The 21,158-nt window shown below is 44.2% G+C and overlaps 1 protein-coding gene across 1 annotated transcript in view; it reads right to left on the reverse strand.

The window, feature by feature from the left end:
• The window catches only part of SORBS1 (sorbin and SH3 domain containing 1), a gene marked incomplete at both ends in the record, with an annotated part of 128,872 nt that extends 108,248 nt beyond the window's left edge, over nucleotides 1-20,624 (reverse strand). The window contains 4 exons of the mRNA XM_080694840.1: nucleotides 12,405-12,533; nucleotides 15,067-15,162; nucleotides 17,794-17,942; nucleotides 20,590-20,624. Coding sequence (XP_080550966.1) covers nucleotides 12,405-12,533; nucleotides 15,067-15,162; nucleotides 17,794-17,942; nucleotides 20,590-20,624 — 409 coding nt within the window. The remainder of the gene's footprint in view (nucleotides 1-12,404; nucleotides 12,534-15,066; nucleotides 15,163-17,793; nucleotides 17,943-20,589) is intronic.
• Nucleotides 20,625-21,158: the final 534 nt, after the last annotated feature.

Genomic DNA, 21,158 nt, shown 5'->3' on the forward strand with positions numbered 1-21,158 from the left:
CGCATAGTTTCTAATTTAGAAAAAAAAACCCGACAGCAGGAATCTGACATTGAAGAAATATGGGCCCATTTCAAGAGAGCTAACCTAAGAATAATTGGAATAGAGGAGGGAAAAGAAGGTGAAACCAAAGGGATCAACAATCTCTTCAAGGAAGTAATAGCAGAAAATTTTCCAAACATAGAGCAAGAGGTCAATACACAGGTCCAGGAAACTTATAGAACTCCCTTTAGACAGGATCAGAGAAGAGGATCCCCACGCCACATAATTGTCAAAATGACCAATGTGGAAGCCAAGCAGAGAATCTTAAAGGCAACAAAAACAAAAGGCCATGTGACATACAGAGGAAAACCAATTAGAATCACTCCAGACTTCCCAAACCAAGTTATGAAAGCCAGAAGGGCTTGGAGTAACATATTCCAAACTCTGAAAGAAAACAACTTCCAGCCAAAAATCTCCTACCCAGCAAAACTATCCATCAAATTAGATGGGGAAATAAGAAGCTTCCATGACAAACAGCAACTAAAGGAATTTATGTCTTCAAAACCAGCGCTAGAGAAAATACTCAAGGAGATTAACTGCAAAGAGGAAATGGGTAATTCATGCCAGAACCAAAGAAACAAGAATTCCCATCCAGCAGACAACTAAGCAAAGAAGAATAAACAGTATCTCAAACAGAAATAAGATCTTAACATGTTGGGAATTAAAAATTATCTCTCTATAATCACACTGAATGTAAATGGCCTCAACTCCCCAATAAAAAGACATAAAGTGGCAAAATAGATTAAAAGCCAGAATCCATCCATCTGCTGCTTACAAGAAACACACCTCACAAGTAAAGATAGGAACAAACTCAAGGTAAAGGGCTGGAGCAAGGTAATCCATGCTAATGGTACTCGAAGACAAGCAGGAGTAGCAACTATGATATCAGACAAGTTAGACTTCAAACCCAAACTTATTAGAAGAGACAAAGAAGGTCACATTTTACTGGTAAAAGGAATAGTCCAGCAAGAGGAAATAACAATAATCAACATCTATGCCCCAAACATAGGGGCAGCTACTTTCATAAATCAAACTCTTTGTGACATGAAGCCACACATAAATCCCAACACAATAATACTGGGAGACTTCAACACACCTCTCACAATACTAGACCGATCTTCCAGACAAAGGGTCAGTAAAGATGTCTCAGAACTAAAGAACACCATTAACCAAATGGACCTTTTGGACACGTATAGAATATTTCACCCAACTACAGCAGAGTTTACATTTTTCTCAGCTGCTCATGGAACCTTCTCCAAAATAGATCACATCCTGGGACACAAAATGAGCACTAGCAAATTTAAAAAATGTTACATACTTCCCTGTGTCATTTCAGACCATAATGGAATGAAACTAGAAATCAACTATAAGAAGACCCAGAGAAACAACATAAACATGTGGAGACTGAACACCACACTTCTGAATGAAGAATGGGTCATAGAAGATGTAAGAGGTGAAATCAAGAAATTTCTAGAAACAAATGAAAATAAAGAAACAACATATCAAAACCTCTGGGACACTTTGAAGGCAGTATTAAGAGGAAAATTTATAGCACTGAGTGCTCACATAAGAAAAACAGAAAATCTTCAAATAAATAGCCTTATGACACACCTCAAAGCCCTTGAAAAGCAGGAACAATTGAACCCCAAAGCCAGCAGAAGACGGGAAATTATTAAAATTAGAGCAGAAATTAACGAAATAGAGAATAAAAAAACAATACAGAAAATCAACAAAACCAAAAGCTGGTTTCTTGAAAAAATTAACAAGATTGATAAACCACTAGCCAACCTAACTAAAAAAAAGAGAGAATCAACCCAAATTATGAAGATAAGGGATGAAAAAGGAGACATTACTACTGACAGCGTAGAAATCCAGAGGATTATCAGAAACTACTTTGAAAAACTATACTCCAACAAAATGGAAAATCTGGAGGAAATCGACAACTTCCTAGATAAATACAACCTTCCTAAACTGAGTCAAGAAGATATAGAACACTTAAACCAACCAATAACAATCAAAGAGATTGAAACAGCAATAAAGAGCTTACCATCAAAGAAAAGCCCAGGACCAGATGGTTTCCCAAGTGAATTCTATAAAACCTTTATAGGAGAACTAATCCCAATACTACTCAAACTATTTCGGGAAATAGAAAAAACCGGGACTCTCCCAAATACATTCTATGAAGCCAACATCACACTAATACCCAAACCGAATAAAGACAGTTCAAGGAAGGAAAACTACAGGCCTATATCTCTGATGAACTTGGATGCAAAACTATTAAACAAAATACTAGCAACACGCATTCAAAACCACATCAAGAAAATCATTCACCATGACCAGGTAGGGTTTATCCCAGGGATGCAAGGCTGGTTCAATATACGAAAAACAATCCATGTAATTCATCATATAAACAGAATCAAAGACAAAAACCACATGATCATCTCAATAGATGCTGAAAAAGCATTTGATAAAATTCAACATCCATTTATGATAAAAACACTGCAGAGAATTGGAATAGAAGGAACATATCTCAACATTATTAAGGCAATCTACAATAAGCCCACTGCCAACATCATATTAAATGGGGAAAAACTTCAAGAATTCCCCCTAAAAACTGGAACGAGACAAGGATGTCCACTATCACCACTTCTCTTCAATATAGTACTAGAGACTCTAGCCAGAGCAATAAGGCAAGAAAAGGAAATCAAAGGAGTACAAATAGGAAAAGAAGAACTTAAGCTTTCACTATTTGCAGATGACATGATACTATATTTAGAAAACCCAACAAACTCAACCAAAAGGCTTATAGAACTGATCAACAAATTCAGCAAGGTATCTGGATACAAAATCAATCTTAAAAAATCAGAAGCTTTCCTGTACACCAACCATAAATCCACTGAAAAAGAAATTCAGAAAACACTTCCACTCAGGATCTCCCACAAAAAAATAAAATACCTAGGAATAAACTTGACCAAGGAAGTAAAAGATCTCTACAAAGAAAATTATAAAACACTGAAAAAAGAAATCGAAGAAGATCTTAGAAGATGGAAAGACCTTCCATGTTCATGGATTGGCAGAATTAATATCATTAAAATGGCCATCCTCCCAAAAGTGATCTACAGATTTAATGCAATGCCCATTAAACTACCAAGATCATTCCTCACAGACATAGAAAAATCAGTCCTTAAATTTATCTGGAATAACAAAAAGCCCAGAATAGCCAAGGTAGTTCTCAGCAACAAAAACCACGCAGGAGGAATCACAATACCTGACTTTAAACTATACTACAAAGCCATTGTAATAAAAACAGCATGGTACTGGCAAAAGAACAGATATATAGACCAATGGAGCAGAATAGAAGACCCAGAAACAAGTCCACACACTTTCAGCCAATTGATTTTTGACAAAGGGGCCAAAAACATACACTGGAAAAAAGATAGCCTCTTCAACAATGGTGTTGGCAAAACTGGTTAACCATATGCAGAAAATTGGATGTTAATCCCACTTTTTCACCCTGTACAAAAGTCAACTCACGATGGATCAAAGACTTGGGAATTAAACCAGAGACCTTGAAGCTCCTTGAAGAGGGCATAGGTCCAACACTACAACACATAGGCACAGACAAACATTTCCTCAACAAGACCCCAAAGGCACAACAAATTAAAAGGAGAATCAATACATGGGATTGCATGAAACTGAAGAGCTTCTGTTCAGCAAAGGAAACTATCAAGAACCTCAATCGAGAGCCAACAGAATGGGAGAAGATTTTTGCCACCTACACCACTGATAGAGGACTAATATCTAGAATATACAGAGAACTCAAGAAACTCAACACTAAGAAAACAAAGCATCCAATAACAAAATGGGCAAATGAACTAAATAGACACTTCACAAAAGAAGAAATTCAAATGGCCAATAAATGCATGAAAAAATGCTCAACATCACTGGCAATCAGAGAGATGCAAATCAAAACTACCCTGAGATTTCACCTAACTCCAACTAGAATGGCCATCATTCAAAATACAAACAACAGATGCTGGCGAGGATGTGGAGAAGTGGGAACTCTAAGACATTGCTGGTGGGATTGCAAATTAGTGCAACCACTTTGGAAAACAGTATGGAGAATCCTCAGAAGAATGGGAACAAATCTTCCATTTGATCCAGCAATACCACTGTTGGGTATCTACCCAAAAGAAAAGAAACCAAACTACCAAACTAATGCATGTGTATCTATGTTCATAGCTGCACAATTCACCATAGCCAAACTATGGAACCAGCCAAGATGTCCATCAACAGATGAATGGATTACAAAACTATGGGATATGTACACAATGGAATTTTACTCAGCCATCAAAAAAAAAACTCAATTACATCATTTTCAGGGAAATGGATGGAACTGGAGGACATTATGCTAAGTGAGATTAGTCAGGCACAAAAAATAAGAAATCAGATGCTTTCCCTAATATGTGAGAGTTAGGGAGAAATGGGTCATAGGAGGAACTCTTGGAAGAGGATCAGTAACTTTTAACTCTGTTTACATTGTCTTTGGATATACAATATTTTTTTTTATTTTTTAGGGAGTTTATTTACTCTTTTGTTGCCTGTGCCATTGAAATCATATCCAAGAAATCACTTCCAATTTCAATGTTGTGAGGTTTTATGACCCAGATTTTCTTCTAAAAGCTTATAGTATTAAGATTTATATTTAGGTCTTTTATCTATTTTGAGTTAATATTTGTATATGTGTTAGGTAAGGGTCCAATTTTATTCTTTTTCATTTATTATTATTTTTCAACAATATTTAGTTAAAAGACTAGTATTTCCTCCACCAAAAGTTCATGGAAACCTTGTCAAAAATAACTTGACAATGTATGGAAGAATTTATCTCTAGGCTTTTATTTAGCTTCAATGGTTTATATATCTGCCTTTAGAACAGTACTACACTGTTTCAATTATTGTAGCTTTATATGGTTTGAAATCAGAAAATATACATCTTCTAGCTTTGTTCTTCTTTGAGACTGTTTTGGGTATCTAGAGTCCTTATTCCATATCAGGATAGATTTTTTTCTGAAAAATAAATAAATAAATGTATGATAGTTTCACCTAAAAAAAAAAAAGAAAAAAATATTCTCTGGTAAGAAAGAAAGCAAAAAGAAATATTGAAATGTTATCTTTAAGTCATCAAAAGTTTGGTACCAGACAAATGAAACTGTTATGTGAGATTATCAATGTTAATATTGTATAAATTGCTATAATACTAGATGTCAACCAGTAAGCCAAGTGTGGGAAGGAGGGATGGGGAGGGAATGGGGTGGGGATCGTGGTAGGGGCTAACTGGGCGAGATGTGCATGTATGTCTACAAAAGTATTTTCTTTATACCACTATGATGTATGAATACATTGCACCAATAAAAAATAAATTAAAAAAAAAGATTTATGTATACACTAAATATCAATAGGTTCGGCGTGAATGTTCCATGAAGGATGTGAACTCTGTTCACGGAATGGGGGATGTATCCAGTTGGGTTGGTTGTGTTCAAGCAACACTGATAACAGATGTGCCATGGAACGTTGAGGTGAGACTGTCCTTCCAAACCTCTAGCTATTGTTATCTGGGCATCAGATTGCCTTGTTTTGGTCCCCAGTCTCTGTCTTGATAACCGCACATCCTGTAGCATACTACCCAGCCTCGTCTGTGGAGTGGATGTAGACTTATGAGTCATGTGGGCCAAAGGAAGGTACAAGGCAGAATGCACGTGCCTCATAAAATTGGAATCCAAAGCGCAGGAAGAAAAATCCACATCAACATAAATTAGAGTCACTGGTCTCTGCCATTTCATAAATGGCTCCAAGAACATGATATATATGATATCCTTGGGGATCGATTGACCTACTTTTTCCTTCTCATCTGAAATCTTTAAAATTGTTTCCCTTAGCCGGGCATGGTGGCGCACGCTTGTAATCCCCGCGCTTGGGAGGCTGAGACAGGAGGATCGCGCAGGTTCATAGTCAGCCTCACTGGCTTAAGAGACCCTGTTTCCAAATAAATAAAAAATATAAAAAATAGGTCTGGGAGTGTAGCCTGGAGGTAGAAGGGCTTCCAGGTACCCCAGTACCACCACACACACACACACAAAAAAAATTGTTTCCCTTATCCTGCCCCCAAATGGCAGTTTCCAGGACCTCTTTTTAAAAATTTTTATTTTGGCATTTCTAGGGATGGTACCCAGGGGCATTCACTCAACCTCCAAGCTACATCCCCAGCCAAAGTTTTCATTTTTTATTCTGAAACAGGGTCTCGCTGAGTTGCAAAGGGCCTCACTAAGTAGCTGAGGCTGCCTGCGAACCTTGGTCTTCTGTCTCAGCCTCCTGAACGCTGGGATTGTGTGTGCTACCACACCTGGATTCCCACAACCTCTTTAAGTGGCTCTTTCTTCCTAGCAGAAGGAAAGCTACCCCTTGGCTATCCCATCACCCTTCACCTGTTACCTTGTCTTCTGCACCTAGAAGGTTGGTAGTGGCCCAGGGCCAACAGCATCTGAGTGCAGCAGGATGTAATTTTACATATATAATCATCAATTATTAACTCTTGATCGAAGAGACTGTCAAAATGCCTCTTTCAATAAATGTTACCTTAGAGCTCCCCATGTTGGGGGGAAGGGTTGGAAAGTTGACTCCTAGATAGATTTTGCAGCCCTCAAGAGACTTGGCCTTTCTCTAAGAAATATAATTGAGTTTGCTTTCTCTTTTCTTCTCTCTGCTCCTTTATTTGCAATCTTTTCTGGTCTGTGGCTCTAAGCCTCCTGACATTTTCTTTTTATCTTGTTCTGTGCTAATTTTATTTGCATTTGTTCTTTTTTTAATGATTGGCTCTACTTGGAATCTTATGATAATTTTCACCGAATCTGTCTTGATGTGTTCTGGTAGAGCAGTCAAGACATAGATGACAGGTGTTAAAAGCAGGTCTCAGGGTGTTCCCAATCTTACTTGTATTTATATTTCATTCATGCTGTGTGGTAGAGAACTTAATTCAGCCAAAGACAGGTCTGGCCTTTGCCCTCTACTTCTGGGAGGTAATCTCACTAAGCCCTTGAAATATCACACCTGATAGGAATGTCTTTGACTGGAGGCTGGAGCCACACCCATAACGTGCATTGAGGTGGGAGCTTTGAGCCAACAGCCTGTCCATCTTCTAATGGAGTGGAGACCTGCCAGGTGGGCAGTGGAGCATGTCTACTTACTGGATTCCCAATGAAATCCCTGGACACAAAGGCCTGGGTAAACTTCCTGACTGGCAATACCCAGAAGGTATTGTCACACATCGTGCTGGGAAATAGTGTGGCGTTTTCCCAGACTCCACGCTATCCACTTCTCTTGGCTGATTTTACTCTCTATTCTTTCCCTTTAATAAACCATATCTGAATTTGCCAGCTTTTAATGAATTACAAGAGTCCTTCTAGCACTACCATTGAACCTGAGGGTGGTTGCAGGAATGCCTTAAATTTGCAGTCGGTATCGGAAGCAAGGGTGCTCTCTTGAGGGGTCTTTCCCTAGTCAGCGCTAATCCTCACACATAAACTTATAAAAAAGACTCTGATTAATGGAAGTAGGGGGGTGCCTTTCACCGCTTCAATACCAATATCTTTTTGCTACTGTCAACCTGGAGAGCAAATGTGAAAGGAAATGAGTTGATTGCAGGTCCAAGAATCATGTCCAAAGCAGTCAAGAATTAGGCAATAAAGACTACGGTCAACTGGCATAAAATTTACAAAGTAAAAGGGCTGAATTGGAGCCTGGCATCTGAGTTAGAATACAGGAGCTGAAGAATCAAGCTACAAGGTCTTCCGGTCACACCAGAAAGGAACTTGGTATTGTACCTACCACCAGCTCAGGCTCCTTTTCTCCTCTTGAGTAAAAACACCATGATCTGGGATAGAGGTGGAGTCACTCTGAACTGACATGGATAACACCTAGACCCAGCCTGGTCATGAGACCAGGACAAGGGTCAGGTAATTAGGCTTCTCCCAGGGCCAGGGAGTCAGTACTAGGATCATTGGCATTCTTTTCAGATGGTTATGATCTCAAAGCCAAGGACTCCATGGTCAGGGACCTGGAGTTCAGTAACCCCTCAAAAGCAGGAGCCTGGAGGGTGAGATTAAATTGGATATCTTCAAGGGCCCCACCTGTCACTCCACCTTGGAGGATGTCTCACATCAGAGGATACCTCCATCCTTCTAAGGGTCATCTGGATGCAGGTGACTCCCAAATCCATACCTTAGACTACAAATTTCCAAACTTTCATTAGAAACTTTCTCCTAGAAATTCTTCCTTTGCCAGAAAACTCAGCATGTCTAAAAATGGAATTTAACATTCATTTCAACCTCCTCACAATCCCCCATCTCTGTGAATTCCACAGTTATTCTCCAGGAAAACCAGGGAAAGTGCTCTTGGTCAGCATGGATTCTTCTCTCTCACTGAACTCTCCCCAGTACCACCTTATAGTCCAGGACCCCCTAGTATCTAACTGAGATTGTTTCAAATCTTTAACAGCTTCCTGACCTAGAGTAACTACAATGCTTGCCACTGAATAACAACTTATTAAGAGCCTAGCCCTGTGCTGAATGCTTGATATGAAAGAGCTCATTAAATCCCAGTAAGTCCACTGTGATCATCTCCATTTTATGATGAGAAAACTGAAGCCCTCTAAAGTTGACTAACTTGCCTGCATCACAAAGATAGTGAGTTGCAGAGCTGGGGCTGACAGAGGACTGCATGTCTCCAGAGCTATAACACTTCTCCCAGGATGAAGGAATTAAAAAAAGAACTGAAAATAAGGGGTCCCTCTAAAATGTGGGTGCTGGTAGTGATCAGAAGATTGGAGCTTCCAAATGCAAGCATGCAATCAACAACACAGAGAACTACAGGGACGGAAGACGGTGAGCAAGGGGGGAGGAGGTAGATGGAGCAGCTGGAGACAGATGCTAGCCTTGGTGATCAGGGAGAGACTGGAGGCCATCGGCTATCTACAAAGGCACTGGGAGAAGAAAGCAGGCCCAGTCCTGGGCAAGGGCCACTCACTGCCTCAGACTTGGACTCCCATTCCAGGCTGGGAACAGCCATCTGCAAATGATGCTGAAGTGTTTCCATGAGATAGGTTAAGGCCCAGGGGCTCCCAAGCCTCAGGAAAGGACTAGAGACTGGTGTGGGCCGGTGCTGTTGAGATCCAGAAGAGAGAGTAGGAGAGGTGAAAGGAAAGCAGGAAGGCAGAATCCGGAGGCTGCGGGAGGCCAACACACGAGCAGTGTGGGCCAAGGACAAGATCCCTGCTGCTGACAGTCTCATCTCTAGAGTCACTGCCTTGTTAACCTCCCTCCCCAGAGGTGGCTCAGGCCTGCCTGCTCTGTACTTTTATTAAGAGTGTGTGGGCTTGCTTCCTCGACTCACACCAAGTTTGTTCCTTCCCACCCAAACAGCCTAAGAGTGCAATCTTGAATTTACCCCCAGTCAATGGGATTCTAATTGTGCTGGGTAAATTCCCAAACTTCCCAAGGTCATGGGGAAACTGGGGACCAGAAAAGCTTGAGAAGCGTCTAGCCCACGTCCCTCATACTTTACCTGGGCTTCAAAGTCACTGTGACTTATAAGCAGAAAGCAGGGTGGCCGACTGCGAGCCCAGGCCCGTCTTCTGTTGCAACGAACTTCCCTTTGCTCTTACCTGAGCACCCAGAATTACTCTGTTCTTTTCCCTTTTCTAAACTCTTCTATTTTCGCTCCATTTCTCATCACAATTCCCACTGACTTGCTTAGTGCCTGGCAAGTGCTTAATGTGTGCTCATTTGGAGTCAATGGTCTCAACTCACCAGGAAGAAAAATACTAAGACTAATTTACTGTAAGGCATGAATGTCAGCAAATGAAGGCTATCCTCTTAATTTTTCTGAGTAGTTGAATTTTAAAATAATTTGGTGAAGATTTGGAGAAAAGGGTTTGGTGAAACCTTTCTTTTTTCATCAAAATTGGTGGGTAGAAATTTGTAAGCTACAGAACTACCCTAAGAGAGTGAGTGCTTCCCTATCCACACAGCTCAGAAGCATTTGGTGGAGAGGAACATATTGCGCTCTACATCCATGCTACACTGCAACCACTAGAGGGCGCCCAAGGCTCCCTCTCCACCACCTCTGTTTACAGCAGGAGGATGGGCCAGGTTAAGGTTAACTTGCTGGGCCTTGGGGCTGCAGGTCCGGCTTTTCTGTTTGGATTATCATTTAGGATTCTCTGTTCCCCACACATCCTAAAGCTTGGGAGCTGGACCTTCCTAGTTAGGCACAGAGACACTAGCTTAGAAATAATTTTGCCTTTTCTCTTTGTGCCTACCTATCCCAGAGAAGACAGTAGTGCATGTTCTCAGCTCAGGAATCATGTGTGGGCTCTGAGGCACAGGACCAAGAAGCTACTCTGTCAACGTTTAGTGCTGTAGGCTGTGCAGGTATTCTTTGGGTGTAGGGACAAAGACTTCCACAGTGACCAACACTGCTAGTAAGGAGCGTGTGCTCTAACCTAGCCTGGCCTAGTGTCTGGGAATCCACCTCAGCACCTGCTTCAGGGGCTGAGACAGGAAGTCAGTTTTCAGGACTCTGGGTACTAGCCATCCTGCATGATCCCACCTGATCACAACACATGCCTATTATCCAGGAGGATTTGTGCGCCCAACCTCCTTCCCTCTCTGGTTCAAAGGGAGTGGCCAGCCCCTTAGTACCATCTCTCTCTTCATTTCTTTCAAGAGAAAAAACAAAAAACAAAAAACAAAAAACCTCCCTGTCTCCTTTAACAGCAATTCTAAACTCATCAGCATCAGCATGACCTAAGAACTTGTCACTCAGACTGACAAGTAGGAATCATGAATTCTAAAACTCTGGACTGAACCCAGAAACCTAGCTTTTGTGTATGTGGGGAAACTGATACTGGGGTGGGATCTAAAACCCCAGCTCTATTTTTTTTTTTTTGGGGCGGTACTGGCGATGGAAACCAGGTGCCTTCTACCTCCGGGCTACACTCCCAGACCTATTTTATATTTTATTTGGAAACAGGGTCTCTTAAGCCATCGTGGCTGGCTTCGAACCTGTATGATCCTCCTGTCTCTGCCTCCCAAGCACAGGGATTACAAGCGTGCGCCACCACGCCCGGCTACCCCCAACTCTATTTTATTTTCTATTTTGAAACAGTATCTCACTAAGTTTTGGAGGGCCTTGCTAAGTTGCTGAGGCTGGCCATGAACCTGTGATCTTCTTGTCTCAGCTTCCCAAGTACTGGGATTACAGGCATACATCACCAGATCCTGCTAAATTTAGGTGATTCTGATGCAGAGCAAACATGAGAACCTCGGCCCTGCTGAGTATAAAGGGGCTGCCCAGACCCACCCTAATTGCCAGGGAACTGCAAAGTCAGCATTTTCTAATCCCAGAATACTTGGATTGTGGAAAGCCCTCTCTAGAGAGGACAAAATAACCCCAAATCCTAATCTAATAACAGCAAATAACAACTAACAGTTTATTCTGGGCCCCCAGGCCTGCTGCAAAACACTTCACAATCTTCTTCCTCGGAGTCATCCTGTGAGGCGGGTACGATGATCCACCCTCACCACAAGTGAGATTGTTAGCATTCAGAGAGAGAAGAGATTGTCTAAGGTTGCACAGCCAGCAGGTGGTAGAGGCAGGATGTAAACACAGATCCATCAGTTCCAAAGTCCCAGATCTGAACCTCAACACCGTGTAACAGACGCTCAGGTTTCCCATGTCGTAGGTCAGGGTGATGCAGGGGAACTGCACACAGGCGTCTCTGGTCTCCCTTGCTCTCAGCCTGCTCTGTCCTTAGTTACTTTCCTGGCGCTGCCGCCTCCGCTGCCTGGTGCCCACCGGAGGCCTGAGCCCTGCCACTTCTGCTGTCCTGGGAGCTAGGTCATTCAGCCACCCACCTTCTCAGTGTCCCTGGCTTCTTCTCCAGCCCAGCCCAGCCCAGTCAGGGCACGGCCAATGTCTGGGAGGCTGCGACGAGTTCAGAGAAGCCTAACCTTGGGCATATCTTACTACGTACTCCCTAGGCCCTGAGCAGAGCACTGGCCTGTGTAATCGAGCTGCCTGCTCAGGCAAAGTTAAACTAGAGATCACACTGCTGCACCTTTACTGGAAAGAGCCTTCATTCCAGAGCTTGGACCACTAAGTGTCACAGAAGGAAAAAGGAGCTACCTGTCCCGAGGCCCCTGAGGGAATCAGGAGGTAGGGAATGAATTTATACCTTAAAAAAACAAGATGGTCTCCTTCCCTTCGCATGGGGCTTTGTGCATAAGCCCCTAGTCTTAGGAATTGCATACCTGGCTTGCTTTCATGTCGTGGGCTTTCCTGGGGGCTCACAGGGCTGCTGCTTGGGGTTTCCCTGTAGGAGGATGAGGCCCGGAGAGTTACCGCTCCCTTCCCAGTGCATATTTTTGTAGGATCCATATCTGGAAAAAAGAAAAAAAGGGCCCAAAGAAAAGACTGAATCCAAGACTCCAGAGGGATAAAAGTGACGTGCAGGTAGCTAATCATTACAGCCGGGGATGAAATGAACCTGGTTACAGCTCTATAAAGTCTTCAAATATTTGTGGCCAATGAAAATGAACCTGTGGGCGATAGGACCAATCCCATTTTCAAAGGTTTACTGCTCATCATGAGATTAGGGGAAGGCAATGGTGAGTTACAAGCAAATGTACAAGTTATCATATCAGCTGAAACATTTCACAATGAAAGCAGGTTTATTTCTTTTATTAAGTGAAGTTTAGATTGGCAAACAGATTTCTAGTAAGGCATGGTTCAAGAAAGAATTGATGAACGATCTCTCAAGCTTCCAGACCATCCTTACAAAGATCATTATGGCAACACAGGTTGTAGAAGGGATGCACTGCTCCTTGGATAATCCAATAAGAAAAAAAGGGAAAGCAGGTCTCCTTGTGTCTGCAAGTCAAGACCCCTGGATTCATGAGTTAGAGGGATATAATGCTCAAGGGTGAGAACTTCACCTTCTATAGGAAACTCATGGCAAGAAAAAAAAAAAAAAGAAAAGAATGGCTCAGTCTTCCAACATGCAGTGTCTACTGACCCTTGCTGGAATCCTCCCAGAATTCCAAGCTTCCCCAACAGTTTCATGAGGGCCTAACAAAATACCCAGGACATCTTTGAAAGTTCTCTTGAGAAGGATTTCAAAATATAGTAGCCTTCTTTTTTCAAAAAGGATTTGGTTCAAGACCCTCGGGGGTCCCTGAAACCATAGATAGTAGCAACCCCTACTTATGCTATATTTTTCCTATACATACCTACCTATAATAAAGTTAACTTATATATTAGACACAGTAAGAAACTATGGACAATAACTAATAGTAAAGTAGAGCAATTCTAACACTATACTATAATAAAGTTTATTTAAAACGAATAAAAATTTTTCTGGAATTTTCCATTTAATATTTTTGCACTATGGTAACCACAGGTCACTAAAACCACAGAAAGTGAGACCACAGTTACAGGAGAACTACCATAAACTTCAAAAGATCTGGATGCCTATCATCCAGCAAAAACAGTAATGAGGAGGCAGGAAACCAGTACAGACCATGCAATTCTAGAAGGCACATGTGCCAAACGTTTCTTTAGAGCAGCTGAGCTAAGCCAAACTCCACACTTTTCCATTTAATTTTTTATTTATTTTTCAAATTGCTCACAGCCTGGATCCCTGACCTAAAATTGCTTGCTATGCTTACGATTACAGGTTAAAGCTTGGCCCGTGCCTTTGGGCAGGATGTGGGCTCTATGTTCAACTCATCTCCATTTCTGTGCAAGGGCAGAAAGAGGTGAAGCCTCTTTTCTCTTTGCTTTCTGCGCCAACAGCCCTCTCTCATCAGCTCAGAACCATCCCAGGTGCTGCAGAACAGAGCAGACCTTCCCTGTCGGGCTCTTCCATGGAAAGCAAAGCACAAAATCCACCATGCATGGCAGCGGCCGTGGCGAGCATCTGACTCGTCCACCTGTCAAGAGGGTAAATGACTGATGTCACAAAACTACTGGGAAAACCAGTTCATGGTCATTTCAAAAGGATGAGGGCCAACTGGCAAATGCACAGCCCATCTGTAGCTTCCTGGACACACAATCAGATTGGCCCAACTTTTTTTTTTCTTTTTTTTTTTTCTTTTTTTGAGGGGGAGAGGGACTGGAGATTGAACTCTGTAGTATTTTACCTCCAAACTACACCCCCAGGCCTATTTTATTTATTTATTTATTTTGAAACTTAGCTCTTGCTAAGTTGCTGAGAGCCTCACTAAGTTGCTGAGGCTGGCTTTGAATCTGCAATTCTCCTGTCTCCGCTTCCCAAGCACTGAGATCACACCTGGCTTAGATTTGCCCAACTTCTGAAAGCTCTACGGAATAGAGTGTAAGCTCTGCCAGCCACACTTGCCCCACTGTGTACAGAAGGAAGCTTCAAGTCCGAGCTGGCATCTGAACCCTAAACCGTTCCCGCCTCGAGAGGATGGGCAGGAAGTGCCTGCAGGTGTGGGGTGCCTGGGATTCAACAGGGTTTGGCATCTAAGGCGACTGCTTCAAAGTCAGCCCCAGCCAGAGGTTCCCTGTGAGGCCAGGTTCATTCCTGGGGAAACTGGAATTCCTGGGGAAACTGGAATTGTCCTTTAGAGAAAGCCCAAGAAGTTCATGTAGACCATCCCAGAGTGAATGTCCAGCCTCCTAACTGGCCTTCTCCTAAAGAAAGCAGGACAGGGCCACTGTCAGAAATTCTCCCCCTCTCTGGCTCCCAGATGTAAACACACACACACACACACACACACACACACACACACGAAGACAGGAAACAGGAAATGGACTAAGGAAGAGAGGGAGGATGCCTCCTAAACATGCAGGGAGTAAGCCTGGAAGTATGTGTTAGAAGAAAAGAGACCATGCATGATCTAACAATTAGAAAGAAAAAAAGGAGGAAACCAACCCAAGGCGAGATACCTGGAGGGAGGACTAGGCCTGAAGCGTTTTTCACTGTCTTCACAGGAATTATTTTAACAGCAGAAACAGAACGTACACGTAAAGGGTCGGCAGTTGCTGAAAACACAAAAGGGTCAATGGTGGAACGCTGGGGAAACACTCAGGCGGCTGAGGAACTGAGCAGGGACAATAGGAGGAAGTCGCCTACACAAGAAGAACAATATGAAGGGCAGTCGATGCGGTCATTAAAAATAACCTGCTTTCTTTCTCTGAGTTCTGGGCCAAGACAGCAGAAGCCTTCCTCCAACTCCACCGTCACCCAGATCCGGTGGGCCAGTGTGTTTCGGCGCCGCCTGCCACACCAGGAGCTTGCCAAGGCTCTGGACAAAGAGATGTAGGGAGATACAGATGGCCTGGCAAACAGGGTAGGGGAAGAGCAATCAGGGCCCCCGGGGCCCCTTGGGGGAATGCTGGGTGGTCCGCTTTGCAAAGAGGCTCCAGGGAGAGGGCGGTAGCCCAAAGGCTCCAGATGAGCGGAGAAAGGACAAAAAGACGTTCGTGAGCTCCTGGTCCTTTTGGCCATCACAGCTATTTCCCCAAAGTCATGACTTCTGGGGTCCTGTGTCTGCTCTGATAATCATCACCCTGTGGTCCCATGCAAATCAGAACCCCATCTGTCAGGAAACAGATGGTCTTGCTTAAATGTACCCTTTGCTAGGAAAGAGGGGCCAAGTGTTCAAGTACATGCTTAACACTCTTGGCAGCACCCCGTGCCTAGCCCAGGATGATGGCGCCCCGCTGAGCCGCAGCAGCGCAGGGGTCACAGTCTGGGATGTGAGGAAGGCCGCTGGGTGCTTGTGCTTCTTTACCTGCAGGGTCTCTGGGCCTCCTGCCTGCCCAGGCTCTCGTCTCAATGGCGAACACATCCCTGGGCCTCTTGTGAGGCCTCCTCCTCTCTCCCTAATGGCTGCAACTAAAGAAAGTTGCAGAATTCTTGTGCTAGGCCACCAAAGTTGTTCCAACAAGCAGTGCCCAGAGGTCTACAAGCCCCAGAGCCACAGAATAACCAGGAGGTAGAACTGCTTGGGAATAAGACAGTTGCTGCAGAATCAGTCCTAAGCTGGTAAGACTGTCAAGGGGACAGAAGGGAGGATGGCAGGCACCTCAGCAGTGCACAGTGCCCCTCCCAGCCCACCGCCCTGCAGCTTCCTAAAGCAGATGGCAGTCAAAGGATACAGGGTATCCTTTGTCAAAGGATAACAGGATAAAGTTAGTAACAATGATTCTGCACAAATTAATATACAAATGAACTTTCTTGGCAATCTTGCTGGCTATGCCTTAAAGATACCTGGGAGACTGGCAGGATGAGAGATTTTTGTTACCACTTTCAGAGGAAGACATAAGAGGCTCGGTGAACTGCTCAGGGTCACGCCCCTGCAGCCAGGCCACAGGTACTGTACCCCACTGACACGCCCAAAGTGCAGTGTAGCCAAGCTTGTCCAAGACCCTGAGAACATAGCAGACATGGCTCTACACTAGGAATGGGGAAGGCTGGAACAGGACAGCGGTGAACACTGCCCCTAAGGGCTCCACTCCAAGTCACTTGGGGCCCAAGGTCCCTGGCTCCTCCCGCTCTCCCTGCCCCCTCTCCCAGCTGGCTCCTTCTCACTTCACACCCAGCCTGGTCCCTAAAGGGATCCTGCCGACACAGGATGGGAATTGCAAAGGCCAAATGTGTCCAACTCTCAAGATTCTTGAGGGAATGCTGCAGTTTTACTTAAATGGCCCATGCCAGGATTTCTTTCCTTCCTCTTTGATATCATGAAATTTAGCTGGATGAGCATTCAAAGAATCACTGGAACCCAGGATAGAAAGCAGAAATGAACATTGCAGACCATCATACTCTCTCATTTGTAGGTAAGAGAACTCATGCCCTTAAAGATGAAAGGTTTTCCAAGACCTCTGTTTGTGAGGGCAGAACCAGCCCTTGAACTAGATCTCAGCTCTCCAACTCAAAGGCCCACCTCTCTACACTTGCACAAGTGGTGCCAGGAACCCTGGGGCCAGGCCGTTTGGATGGCCACACTGAGCAGGTCAGGGTAAAAGTCTCCTGGGCAAAAGGGACCTCAGAGGTTATCTTATTCATCATTCACTTCAAAGGTAAATCTCTTGTCTAACGTTTTTAAAAATTGGAAATATGAGGGCTGGAGATGTAGCTCAGTGGTAGAGCACTTACCTAGCATGAGCAAGACCCTTGATTCCATCCCCAGTACCATAAACACAAGAAATCGAAAGTAGAATAGAACAGGATATATGTGAACCTAACGGAATCACTTCTTTTAGTGATCTAAGCTCTTGCCTCACAGGACTGTGACTGTGTCCCTACTGATTGCAAGCCAAGATGAAATGCTGGAAAAGGGAGATTTCAGGCTGATGTGTCCCCATGCACCAAGCATGACAGATGCCACAGTCCCTGTATTTGACCCATTCATTTCTCACAGCACCCTTGTGAGCTGGGGGCAGCTTTCAAAACACCATCTCACAGTGGGAATATGGCATTCCTACACCCAAGGAAGGTCCTACACCAAAAGGCAAGGTCATGCCCCAGGTCATCCTAGGGAACAGGTCTCCAATTCACAGTCTAATGAAGCCAGTGTTTCCCCCTAGGAAGTGGGATGGCCCAGCTGACGTGTGCTCTACCTTCTAGAAATGCTTTTCGGAAGCCAGGCTTCTCCTCAAGAACCTTACCTTTGTCTTGCCCATCACTGCCAGGTGCCAAGCCATTCATAACAGCTTTAGAAGTACCAACGTCACATTCTGAAGAAAAGAAAGGAAAAGAGCATGAGGCTATGACCGTGTCTCCACTACATCCACTGAGTTCTGTGTTGTACAGGGTGCTGGGGACAGAGTCAAGAGACAGCTCAAAGGTCCTGACACTGCAGTCACAGGGACAGCTCCACCCACCACCCCCATGCACCCCTCAGCTTCCTCAGGCTGGGAACGCCCCCTACAGCCTCCTGGGAGAGTTCTGAGGATGCCAGGATCTGAATCCTGCAGGATGCAAATACTCCTTCGGGATGGGGAGTGTGCTATGGGTGATGTCAATACTCTTGCCTCCTTGGTGTGGCTTCCTTTCTGACCTTTAAAAGAACCTGCTGGCAGGGTGTGGTGGTGCATGTGTGTAATTCCAGTGCTTGGGAGGCCGAGACAGGGGGATTAAAAGGTTCAAGGACAACTTCTGCAGCTTAGTGAGACCTTCAGCAACTTATTAGACCCTGTTTCAAAATAGTGCTAGGGGTATAGCTTGGAAGTAAAATGGCAGAGAGAGAGAGAGAGAGAGAGAGAGAGAGAGAGAGAGAGAGAGAGAGAGAGAAGAAGAAGAAGAAGAAGAAGAAGAAGAAGAAGAAGAAGAAGAAGGAGGAGGAGGAGGAGGAGGAGGAGGAGGAGGAGGAGGAGGAGGAGGAGGAGGAGGAGAGAATCAGCTTAACTCTCTTAAAATGGTGTCTCCTGTCTGACCAAGGTCTGTTGGACCACCCAAAAACCAGTTCAAGGGTGCCCTGTGTACCACAGCACAGCACGTCATACTACTGGCTCACTCTGTCTTCTGTCAAGCTTGTCAATGACATGCCATCCTTTTTACAAAGTGCCTTTAGATACTGCAACTCCTCACCACTCCAATTCAGGTCCTTGTGCTACTGATCTAGAGAGAGAGAGGGCACTGGAGAGAGAATGGCCTCTAGACCAAGGCTATTCCTCACAGACATAGAAAACTCAGTTCTTAAATTCATTTGGAACAATGAAAAAACCAGAATAGCCAATGTAGTTATCAGAAACAAAAACCATGCAGTAGGAATCACAAAACCTGACTTTAAAATACACCACAAAAGCATAGTAATAAAAAGAGTATGGTACAGGCACAAAAACAGATACATAGACCAATAGAACAGAATAGAAGACTCAAAAACAAATCCCCAGACTCACAGCCAATTGATTTTTTGTAAAAGGGCCAGAAATACTTGTTTATAATATAATATTCAGTAAGTAGGATGACCTGTATCTTGACATATGTCATTATTTTTAAACAAACAAACCAACATTTTTTTTTCCAGGTCTGGGGATGGAACCCAGGGGCATTTGGCCTCAGAGCTACAATTCATGCCCTATTTTTTATACTTTATTTTGAAACAGGGTCTAAGTTGCGGAGGGCCTTGCTAAGTAGCTGAGGCTGTCTGCAAACCGTGATTCTCCAGTCTCAGCCTCCCAAATGTTGGGATTACATTAAAAACAAACCAACCAGCCAGGTATGGTGGTACAGGCTTGTAATCCCAGCATTTGGGAAGCTGAGACCAGAGGATCGTGGTTTGTGAACAGCCTCAGCTACTTAGCAAGGTCCTTCACAACTCAGTGAGACTCTGTTTCAAAATAAAGAATAAATGGGGCATGGTGTCGCATGCTTGTAATCCCCGCGCTTGGGAGGCAGAGACAGGAGGGTCACGCAGGTTCGAAGTCAGCCTCGCTGGCTTAAGAGACCCTGTTTCCAAATAAAAAACATAAAATGGGTTTGGGAATATAGCTCAGAGGTAGAAGGGTTCCATCCCCAGACCCATAAATAAATAAATAAATAAATAAATAAATAAATAAATAAATAAATAAAACGACTCTGGGCATGGTGGTGCATGCTTGTAATCCCAGCATTTGGGAGGCTGAGACAGGAGGATCACGGTTTGCAGGCAGCCTTAGCTACTTAGTGAGGCCCTTTGCAACTCAGTGAGACCCTGTTTCAAAATAAAGAGTATAAAATAGGGCTGGGGGTATAACTCGAGGTACAGTGCCCCTGGGTTCCCATTCCTAATACTGCAAAAACAACCAACCAACCCACAAACACCAGAGGCTTCAACCTCCTACTTAGGGGATGGAGCCTGAGCAACTCACCTGGATTTGAGGCACTCTGGCCACCCCTTTGAGCTCTTTCCAGCTACATTTCCCTCCAATTCCTGCCTGCCACACTGCTCTCAGCCTGATGTGGTAGAGACTTTCAGATCTCTAGACTTGGTTCCTAGGAGGCCTTCAGACAGGAATGCCTCCTCTCCTTTTCTTACCTTGGGGAAATCCTGTATATCTTTTGTGACTCATCTTAGATATTACCTCCTCTGTGTCTCCTGAGTTCTGCTCAGCTGCTGATAACACTGAGACCCCACCTGCAGCCTAAGCCTCATCCAGTTCTCCATCCCCAAACAGATGGAAGCAGGCCAGGAAAGATAGGGAGGAAGGCAGCCTTGTCACTCTGGAGTGTTCTTGGATGGCCCCCAGTAGCAATGAGCCTACCAAACTACAAACAATCGTAACTAAAATGTTTTAAATATCTATTTGCCTAGATCTCAGAATCCATTCTCAGCATTCCATAATTAGCATTCCATTTATCCTTTAGACCTAGCCCTCTGGAGCTGGGAATTAGGAACTGTTTACAGATGAGGATGCAGGCCCAGGGAACATGCCAGGCCTACTCCAGATCTCTAAGCAGTGAGTTGAACTGCCCCAGCTCACAGCTCATCTTCTTCCTCCCCATCTGAGATCGACATCTTGGTTTCCTCGTTTGTTATATATTCTATTTCCCCAAATGCCAGCCTGAAGCCCAGTCCCAAACCCCAGAGACATATATGGTTGAGACTAAGTCACCCTACTTAGGCTCTCAGCAAACAGTTTTCCAAAAGGCTGGATGCCTAATAAACCATGGGGACAGGCCAGCACACAGGAGCCGGGGCTGTGGCCCTCCACACCTGGCTGCCTGGACCTCCCTGCTAGCCACGCCACACAAGCTGTATCCTGTTTCTCCCCCACACCTACCTGCAGATGAAGGCTCATTTTTCTGGATGCCAAGTCCCCCTTAGCACTCATTCTGAGATGAGTGGAAAGAAAGTATTGGTCTTGACAAATCTAAGTGCAAGAAACATTACAAGTTCTATCACCCTATCGTCTGTTCCATATCCTATATCCTTTCCCCAAGCACCTGCCCTGCCTTCCCTCAATCATATCCTTTTGGGAGCGTTGGCCTTGCCACGAATCCCCAGGAGCTCCAACAGGACAGCCTGTGAGCCACCACCAATCCCAGTCCC

Source organism: Muscardinus avellanarius (genome assembly GCF_963383645.1).
Source record: "Muscardinus avellanarius genome assembly, chromosome: 4".
Taxonomy (NCBI): Eukaryota; Metazoa; Chordata; class Mammalia; order Rodentia; family Gliridae; genus Muscardinus; species Muscardinus avellanarius.